Source organism: Ipomoea nil, unplaced genomic scaffold (assembly GCF_001879475.1).
Source record: "Ipomoea nil cultivar Tokyo-kokei standard unplaced genomic scaffold, Asagao_1.1 scaffold3017, whole genome shotgun sequence".
Taxonomy (NCBI): Eukaryota; Viridiplantae; Streptophyta; class Magnoliopsida; order Solanales; family Convolvulaceae; genus Ipomoea; species Ipomoea nil.
The window spans coordinates 1122404-1133562 of record NW_017619445.1 but is presented as its reverse complement, the minus strand read 5'-3'; the positions used below and the strand labels follow the sequence as shown (position 1 = coordinate 1133562).

Genomic DNA, 11159 nt, shown 5'->3' with positions numbered 1-11159 from the left:
TAGTATTCGATCAGGATCAGTCTATGTATTGGGAGTCTGTCCCTCTTGACTCTATTACTATGTTCATTCAGTAATATACCGAAATTATTTTGCTTTCAAAAATAAAAACTAATATATTAGAATTTCGTTGAAATTTTCCATATAAGTACATTTTGTAATATGTATATCTAATGAATTTGTACCACAAATTAAAGTCAATATGTACTTAAAAAGAGAAAGTGGAAAATTACAACGAAATTCTTTCCCAATTCATTATATATTAGTTAATTTCCAAATAAAAATGTGTTCCTAATTAAGCTTTATTAATTTTTTACCAATTAATTAATATTCGTATTAGTGTACGGTAATTAATATATTAGAACACATTTGTATTACAAAATTAATAGTATATATTGACTACAATTGTATATGGAAATTAACTAAATATTAGAATTTCGTTGGAATTTTTCATATCATTAATTAACTAATTCTTTTTCAAATTCATTAAAATTCCAACAAAATTCTTTTTCCATATCATTAATTAACTAATTCTTTTTCCAATTTATTAGATATCAGTTAATTTTCATATACAATTTTGTTAACAATTAACAATTAAGCTTTATTATTTTTTTACCAATTAATTAATATTCATTTTAGTATAGATTAGTGTACGGTAACTAATATATTACAATCCCATTTGTATTTGCATAAAGATGGAAGATTCCTTTTCCAATTTATTTACATAAAGATGGATTTTTTTTCTAATTTATTCGAATACTAATTAATCGTAAACCATTGAAGTCAATATGTACTTAAAAATGAAAAAATAGAAAGTACACACTCCTGAATTCTTAAATAGTTTGAGATTGTATGGACTTCCTAATCATTCATTGACATTAAAGATTGGTGCACCTGTTATGTTATTGCCAAACATAGACGGCTCTTTTGGTCTTTGCAACGGTACGCGCCTCATCGTCACAAGATTGACAGATCACATTATCGAAGCAAGAATAGTTAATGGGACACATCAAAGAACCAAAGTTCTTATCCCCCGAAAGTCTCTCACCCCTTCTGATATGAAATTGCCCTTCAAGTTCCAGCGAAAACAATTCCTGTTGATGCTCACATATGCCATGACTATCAACTAAAGCCAGGGTCAAACACTAACTCACGTTGGCCATTGGGTTATTGCTGAAAAAACCAATCTTTAATCACGGTCATTTGTATGTGGCTTTTTCCCAAGTCACCCATCCTGATGACCTGAAGAGGATGGACAAAATTTTATTACTACTGCCAATGTCATCTACAAAAAGATTTTCAATAATGTGTAATTCAAACCAGTGATATTATATTTTCTTTTTATACGACGATGACAAAATTGCTATATATCTACATAGAAAATATATCTTCCGTACAAATAATTTCTATAACGAAGTTGCTAGACAACGAGCTAATTAGCCAAATTAATACAAATCCTAAACATCTTCATTATATATATATATATATATATATATATATATATATATATATATATATATATATATATATATATATATATATATATATATATATATATATATATATATAAAACAGAATCTAGTCACAAAATTTTTCCTCCAAAGTGTGAATGCATTTTGATATAAATAAGATTAGCAAGTATGAATGCATTAATTGTGTGGGTAGATGTATTTATACATTTTTTTTTGAAGTTATTATGTGCATTTATATTTTATAAATTATATATATATTTTTTATTATAGCTCTATCTCTATCTCTATAAATATTAAAGCATAATGAAGTATGAAAAAAAGTTTATTGTGTTCAAATTTATTGGTAAAGTTTTATATTTAATATAATTTGTGTATATATTCATTTAAACCTCAATTATAATTAATTTGACTCCACATATATAAAGAGGAGAAATTAGATATAAAATAAATATAGTTCTTACATAAATAATCTTTTTCAAATGAATAAGTTTTTGGTGAAGATTTTCGACAAATATCACTTGTTATTTTAATTACAAATTTTATTTAAATATGTTAGTTATATAATTAAAGTAGTTATTTCAAATTCAAATTCCATTCAAAAAAATTCAAATTAAAATAATAATACAAGTAACAATAAACTTTAAAATCAACATAATAATAGCATAATTAAACTTTTAAAAATATTAAATATTACATTGTATAGTTATACTTACATTTTTAATCAAACTAATTCTGAGCTCAAGAACTCAAGTACTTTTTTCTGTTTCAACAACCATTACTTTCTTTGCTAATTCAGATTATGTCAAAAATTTAATTGGTAAATTTGTTAAATTAATAATAGTTCGTGCATCGCACGAGACAATTACTAGTTGATATATAAAATGTCTAAAGTTTCACCAGCGAATGCGTATATCTACACATTAGGTATTAATTGAGCAATTATTTGCTAGAATTCAAGCAGTGATAACATCAAAAAACATAATCGATCCAACTCAATTCTTCAATTGCACTATATAATATTCGATGTTACAATTTATACAATTGCATATCGATCTAAATATTCTTAAAATATTATAACAAATTGATTCCGTGCAACGCACATGTGAAAATGCTAGTAATATAAAATGCAAACTTCGTGAATAATAAAATTACACTCTTTTTGTTAGTAAAATTGCGAGGGCTAAAAGAGGCCATGGGGACCACAGAGTTGGAGATTACATTATAAATCAGTGTTGTTCACTGCTGGAAATTTTAGAATTTCTGACCACCTAAAAGTGATCTTAAATCAAGTTGAAAGCCTTATTCCGATCACTTTTGGTATCTGAAAAAATCTTTGTTGCTATTTCTGACCACTTTTTACTTTCAATTTAATTTAAGATCACTTTCAGGTGGTCGGAAATTCCATAATTTCCAGTAATGGTTGTTGCATATATAGAAGTATTAATTATTTATTTTTCAGACTAAACATGATAGATTTCACTTTAATTAAAGTTGTTGCTTCAAAAGAATTATTATTTGGCCGAAAAATTATAGACTATACTCTTTTCTGTTATGTGCTACTTCTTTAAAAAGTATTTAATTATTTAATGAAAAGTAATAGTTGTTACTTCAAAACTATTATAGTTTTGGCTAAAAAGTGACAATTTTATTTTAAATATGTTGTGCATTTGCTCTCGATAAACATTTAATGTTCAATTTAAAAGTAATAGTTATTGCTTCAAAACTATTATCTCTTTGGTCGTTGAAAAGTTGTAATAATTTGTTTGTCATGAGATAAACTTTTAGCCATTACTAAATAGTATGTACGGGATAAATGGCATTTTGTGAAAGTACCACAAGAAGTTAATAAATTTAAGTTGGCCAAATTAAAATTGATTAGTGCAATTTAAAAATGTCAATAGACCGATCTCACTCGGTGTTGAACTTAAAATTTTATAGTAAGTTTTATTTAAATTTATGTGTTGCTTCTTAACAAGTGTTTAATTTTCAATTTTAAAATAATTGTTATTATTTAAAAATTATTAACTTTTTTTTTATCAGAAAAGGAGGGGAAACTCCGAGTGAGAAAAAAACTAACTTGTCTCCTTAACTCTGCGAGAACAAGTGGCATGCACTAGGTTATTAAGATAATCCTTATCACTTCCGGAGGACATGTGTTGAGGATCTTCCACTCTTGATGTTGATAAGCTCCCATAGAAGCAGGGCTATCAGCTACCTTATTCTCTTCGCTAAAAAGTAATAGGTTTTGCAAAATATAGACCAGTTTATAGGACATCAAATAAAAATAGCTTATAAAATTTTTAGAAAAATGATTTTACCCATAACTGTTTTTAGGATTCATCTCATAGGCATTCAAGAGATGATCTTATACAAAATCAATTAAAAAAATAATTGGAATTAATACAACATTATTGAAACTACAATTGAATAGAAACATCAACCGAAAGTGAGCCAGCATGGGGTATAATTCCATCTTTCTGGCTATATTTGTGTGTGGATTCTACCCATCAATACCGTCCATGGCTTGTGGACCATTTTTAAAGCTTAAAGAATAGATGGAGATAAGCACCTTAGCATATTCATAAACTCATTTTCTTCTCTGTTTCCTGCTTTAATTTCTTTTGGAAAGTTTGCTTTTTGTTTTAGTTCCCCAATTATCCAAAATTAGCCAACTTGTCTCGCATGAGTTGTCGCGTGTAGCTTGTGCGATTCTGGTCCCTTTTCCCAACGGCAAATTACGGTCCAAGCATCTGTGTGGACCATAGTCCAAAACGATCCTTTTTATGAGTTAAAATAATATACATTATGTGTTAGAATAATAAAAGTTTTAGGATAAGATAATGCACATTATGTGTTAGAATAATGTACTTTTTGTGTTAGAATAATGTACATTATATGTTAGAATAATGAAACTTTTGGAGTACGATAATGTAAATTATGTGTTGAAATAATATACATTATGAGTTATAAAAATGTATATTGTAGCGAGTCGTATGAAAAAAAAATTACACGAAACGACGTCGTTTCTAAAACGCAATTGTTATGCCGTGCAACCGTGTGTACCGTTCTTGGTACACACGGTTGAAAACGGCACCGTAAAGTGCCAGGGAAGTAACGGTGCCGTTAGTGGCACCGTTTCACTCATCCCGATATTTAAAAAAAATATATTATTATTATTGCCATAAAACGCCACTACACTCCTTTTTCCGCCATTTCCAACATTTCGTCTCCAACAAGCTACACACTTCCTTCGCACTGTAGCAGTCTTCATCTCTCTCTCTGTCTACTCGGAGTCGCGATTTTCGCCGTCTTCATCTCATTGTCGCCGGAGCTTGTTTTGTTCACCATTGTCGCCATTTTCGCCATTTTCATTCTAGCATTGTCGCCCGTTATCATCGCATTCTCCATTAGGTATAATGTATTTTTGTGATTTTTTACTGTTAACGTTGTGTTTTTTGACTGTTAACATTCATATTCGCTGTATATTCTTGTTATTTTTTACTAGGGTTTTGCAACACGATTTTGCATTTTTCTCAAACAGATCAATACTCTGTTTTTTTTCTATTTCTTTGATTGTTTTTTGGTGTTTTCTGAAATGTTTTTGGACAAATAGTTGTGATATTGTGGATATATAGCTTTATACTTGTGGTTTTATAGTTTAATACTTATGCATGTCTGAAAATATCATTCCTCTCTTCAATTATTGTGTTTCTGAAATGTTTGTGGACAAATAGTTGTGATATTGTGGATATATAGCTTTATAATTGTGGTTTTATAGTTTAATACTTATGCATGTTCGAAAATATCATTCCTGTCTTCAATTAGTGTGTTTCTTAAATGTTTGTGGACAAATAATTGTGATATTGTGGATATATAACTTTATAATTGTGGTTTTATAGTTTAATACTTATGCATGTATGAAAATATCATTCCTGTCTTCAATTAGTGTGTTTTCTGAAATGTTTGTGGACAAATAGTTGTGATATTGTGGATATATAGCTTTATAATTGTGGTTTTATAGTTTAATACTTATGCATGTATGAAAATATCATTCCTGTCTTCAATTAGTGTGTTTTCTGAAATGTTTGTGGACAAATAGTTGTGATATTGTGGATATATATCTTTATAATTGTGGTTTTATAGTTTAATACTTATGCATGTATGAAAATATCATTCCTGTCTTCAATTAGTGTGTTTCTGAAATGTTTGTGGACAAATAGTTGTGATATTATGGATGTATAGTTTAATAATTCTTATTTACAGAAATGGCTCGTGAACCTACACTGGCTGAGGATCTTAGAGAAACAAAAAGAAGAAGACGAGAGTACCGGACAGCAGCAATTCTAGATTCACAAGCAGCACAGAGCTCTAATCCAACTAGTGAACAACCAGCAGCAGCCCTAAATTCACAAGCAGCTCAGCGCTCACGCCCTGCTAAGGAAACAACTGTTGCAGAGACTTCAACGAGACGGCGCCGACGAACTAGAGAACACAGGAGAGATTACTTCAATACGAGGATGGGGCCAAAGCTGATGTTTGATCTTGTCCAGAGGCTCTCACCACGACAGAAACAAGCTGTCGTAGAAACTGGATTTGGTGGACTTCTTCATCTCCAACTCTGCACCAATGAATCAAAGTTGGTGCAATACCTGCTGGACAACTTTAATGTTTGCAGGTGTGATTTTGTATTAGAGGATGATAGTCTCCACATTGAAGAGGAAGATGTCGAATACACGTTGGGAATCCCGCGAGGGCCTCTGAAGGTCAATGAGGGGACAAAGATGGAAGACACCTCAACCCGTGAATACAAACTGCTGCTGACTTCATGGAGAAGGAGGTGGGGTATTACAGCAGGCTCGCCAATAACTACACAGATGCCAGATGAGATTGTTAGGAGAGCTGATCATGGTGATGAGTTCAAGAGGGATTTCGTAGTCTTTGCCGTTTCCTCCATGCTTCGAGGAAACATAACACGCTACTCCAAGTACAGGATCTTAAACTCATTGATTGATGTTGATATGATTAAAGAATACAATTGGTGCGCCTACACATACCAATCTCTCATTGACTCGATAGATAGTTACAATGAAGATAGAAAGAGAAGCTTTTGGGGGCCAATGACATTGATATTGGTCAGTTCTTATTGTCTTTAATCTAGTTGCATGAATTTTATGTAGTTGTAGGTGTATAACTAACAATTTATTATGGATATATATGCATGAAACTTGGAATATACTCAGTTTAATAAGATCCTTTATGTAGTTTAATTTGTGGATATATAGTTTTAAAATTGTGGATATATAGTTATGTGATTATGGATATATAGTACTCTGTGAATATATGAATGTATTACTCTGTGGACATACTGTTAATAATTCTGGATATATACTAATGTGTTTTTGGATGTATAGTTATGGGTTTATGGATATATATGCATGACACTTGGAATACACTCAGTTTAATGAGGTCCTTTATGCAGTTTAATTTGTGGATATATAGTTTTAAAATTGTGGATATATAGTTATGTGATTATGGATATATAGTACTCTGTGAATATATGAATGTATTACTCTGTGGACATACTGTTAATAATTCTGGATATATACTAATGTGTTTTTGGATGTATAGTTATGGGTTTATGGATATATATGCATGACACTTGGAATACACTCAGTTTAATGAGGTCCTTTATGCAGTTTAATTTGTGGATATATAATTTTAAAATTGTGGATATATAGTTATGTGATTATGGATGTGTAGTACTCTGTGAATATATGTATGTATTACTCTGTGGACATACTGGTAATAATTCTGGATATATATTAATGTGTTTTTAGATGTATATTTATGGGTTTATGGACATATATGCATGAAACTTGGAATATACTCATTTTATTAATATCATTTTTTATTTCTGAATTTTGTGGATATATAGTTTTAAAGTTATGGATATATAGTTATGTGATTATGGACATATAGTTATGCATTACACTGTGACCATGCAATTAAGAATACATGGATAAATTGTTCTAAATTCATCTTTAACATAATCTTTCTGTAATTTGTAGCTGTTCTACTTTGATCGAGTAGAATTCAAAGGAATGAAGATCAACAGAACATACCCTAGCATACTTGCTTGGACAACCACGCTTGTAAGAAAGAGAGTCAAGGCTGAAAAAAGGGCTGGTGGGTTTGGAAAAGGAAGGGTTATCCCTAGAGTTAAGAAGCCAAGGACTGATGCTACCACCTCACTGCAACAACCTGCAAGCACTGCTGCTGCTACAACCTCACTACCACAACCTGCATTTACTGCTGCTGCTACTACTTCTTCTACTCCTGCTACTGCAACACCGACACCAACTACAAGTGAGCCACTCTCAAGTGTTGATCGGGTGACCCGTGTGCTCCAAAAGCTAGCATCAGATGTCCTGGAGTTTGGTGAAGCTATGTCTGAAATTGGAAAGCAGGGCGCACCTATTGAAGTCATGAAGAAAGCGTTCTCAGGGATATCAAACATGCTAGGTGCTGCAAGCGCAATTGAATCAACTTCCATTCCAACTGAATCTCAGTTGGATGACATATTCTTTGGGAGTGAAACCTTCACCGCTGCAGTGGATTCATTGGTGGAAGCATTTCAGAAGACAACAAAAACCATGGAATTTGAAGCTCCATCATTTGATTTGGGAATACACTGCAATGAATCGCAACCGCAGCCATGTGAGCAACACACAGAGCAAGTAGTTGAAGAGGACCTACCATTGGATGCTTTGGTTCAACAAATTGGAGAGGATGCAGGACTGTCAACGACCTTGGGAGCACAAGTAACTCCTCCACTTGTTAGGGTCCCATTTCAGAGATATGTTCGTCATGCCGCTGCTACTGATGCTGATGTTGATGACTTTGATTGGTAAATTTACAGTTTGTTATTTGCATTTGGCTTTAACGTTATGAATTTATAGTGCTAAAATTATGAATATAAACTTATGAACATTTTTACAACTGTGGACATATAGCTTTAAAATTGTGGATATATAGATATAAAATTATGAACATTTTAAATCTGTGAATATATAGTTCTATGATTATGTACATATATGTTTAATATTATGGATATAAAGTTCTAATACTGTGGATATATAAACAACAGTGCCATGCAAGAAAGTGAGTCTGATGTTGAGGACGTGACTGTTAGGATGAGACCCCAGCGACGATTCAGGAACAAGCCTCTTTGTTTGAGGTCACCATACTGGACACAGAATGCAGGTTTTATACGAACTGCAACTCCACGGGAAAAAATCATTTCAAACTATGCATTCTTGAGTGTGTCTACCGAACACCCAGAAGAGTATGTTTGAACACATATATTTATAATAACCTTTAAATTACTTAGATAGTTCATATTATTATAACTATTGGTGTTATTATTATTATTGTTATTTTGGTGCTGTAGTGAGTTGCTGTTCAGCTATGGTGACTACTACCTAACAAGGCGTCACTTCTCAACTTTGAGCAATGGCGAGTTGGATATAGACTTCTTGAATATTTGGTCTTTGCGGCTAACTTTGAAGAACACAGAACGTGCTGTTGGGATACCAAAACGCGTATTCTTCACCACACTGCCACATGTAAGAGTTATTTTTGACATGCAGATGCGCATTTTTAAAAATCTAGTACTCTAAGCCTTTTGAATACTCATTTTTTGCATTTCTGTGTATTCAAAAACAGCTCCAGCTTGATCCATCTGATGATTGGATGAAAAGTCTCCCAGCTGAGAAAAGGATGGAAAATTTCAATGATAGATTGAATTATGAAATATCAAGTTTTGGAAACCTGGAAATCAGTGATGCAGACCTTGTAAGATCTATTACACACACTTAATTTAATAATTTAAGATTTTATTATTGATATATATGCATGAAGCTTGGAATATACAAAGTTTAATAAGATCCTTTATAAAGTTCTGAATTTGTGGATATATAGTCTTAAAATTGTGGATATATAGTTATGTGATTATGGATATGTAGTACTCTGATAATATATGAATGTATTACTCTGTGGACAGACTGTTAAGAATTCTGGATATATGGTAATGTAGTTTTTGGATGTATAGTTATTAATTTGTGGATTTATATGCTTGAAGCTTGGAATATACTCGGCTTATTAGGATCTTTATAAATTTCTGAATTTTGTGGATATATAGTTTTAAGATTGTGGATATATAGTTTTATAATTATGTATATATAGTACTCTGTCAAATATGAATGTATACCCATGCAGTTAACAGTACCTGGGTATGTAGTTGTTTCAAATAATAACCTTTTGTTTTGGAATTAGATATTTTTCCCAGTGCATCGCCATGCACACTACTTTGTTGTGTGCATAAATGTCAAGGAATCCAAGGTTCAGGTGATAGACAACAAGGAATTGCCTGCTGGTGTTTCAGAGCTTGATAAATATGGGGACTGTCCATACAAACTGGTAGCTTATATTATATTAAAAAATCTCCTTATTGTCACCTATATATTGAATTTAAAACATTATGAACATTGAACTAATTTTTTACCAGATTGAAGCATTCAAGGCGTACCTGGCAGCAGGACAATCCACCTTGACTCACAAACTGAACAGCATGCCAGTAGAGTTCCTTGCCATGCACTGGAAAAATGCAGAGAATGTCACCGACTGTGGCATATATGTAATGCGGCATATGGAGACTTACATGGGTGGAGCTTTCGAGAACTGGAATCCTGGGTTCAAGAAACATATGCGCACGAATGTAAGAGTAACATAAATATATTACATTCCAACTACATCAGAAAGTGATGAAAAAATTACAATGAACTAGTTATTTATTTTTCTTATTTTACAGGCTAGCTTCATTTTTGAGTTGAGGGCAAAGTATGCTGCTTGTATCATCACGTCAAAGCTGAACAGCGTCAAAGGCGAGGTCATGAAAGCTGCAAAGATTGAAGACAAGAAGAAGTAAAACTGGAAAGATCAATGAATGTTTTTGTGGATGAATATTTTAATATTTTCTGTTCTTTGGTCGTTTTGTAACAACTCTATCACAATTTTTGAAATTCGATCTATGAAATTCACTGAATATATAGTTCTCATATTATGGACATGTAGGTTTAAGATTGTGGATGTATGGATATAAAATTATGAACATCTTACATAAGTATAAACATACTGTTCAAATATTCATATATTCATATTTCAAGAATTATGGACATATAGGTTTAAGATTGTGGACATATTGATATAAAGTTATGAATATTCGTTCAACTGTGAACTTACATTTTACATAAGTGTAAACATCAAGTTCACCAGTTTACATATTGATATATAGCTTTAATATTGTGGATATAATGATATAACATTATGAACACTTTTACTAATTTGACACACAATTCCAATATTTTGTGGTCATATAGTTCTCAGAATTATGGACATATAGGTTTAAGATTGTGGACATATTGATATAAAGTTATGAATATTCGTTCAACTGTGAACTTACATTTTACATAAGTGTAAACATCAAGTTCACCAGTTTACATATTGATATATAGCTTTAATATTGTGGATATAATGATATAACATTATGAACACTTTTACTAATTTGACACACAATTCCAATATTTTGTGGTCATATAGTTCTCAGAATATGTATGTATAGCTCTAATATTA

At 31.5% G+C, this 11159-nt stretch overlaps 1 protein-coding gene across 1 annotated transcript; it reads left to right on the top strand.

Moving 5' to 3' along the window:
- Positions 1-9112: 9112 nt before the first annotated feature.
- LOC109163338 lies at positions 9113-10455 on the top strand. The gene is made up of 5 exons (XM_019312090.1): positions 9113-9139; positions 9195-9323; positions 9804-9947; positions 10036-10245; positions 10339-10455. Exons 1-5 carry the CDS (start codon positions 9113-9115, stop codon positions 10453-10455), a joined length of 627 nt encoding a protein of 208 aa, XP_019167635.1.
- Positions 10456-11159: the final 704 nt, after the last annotated feature.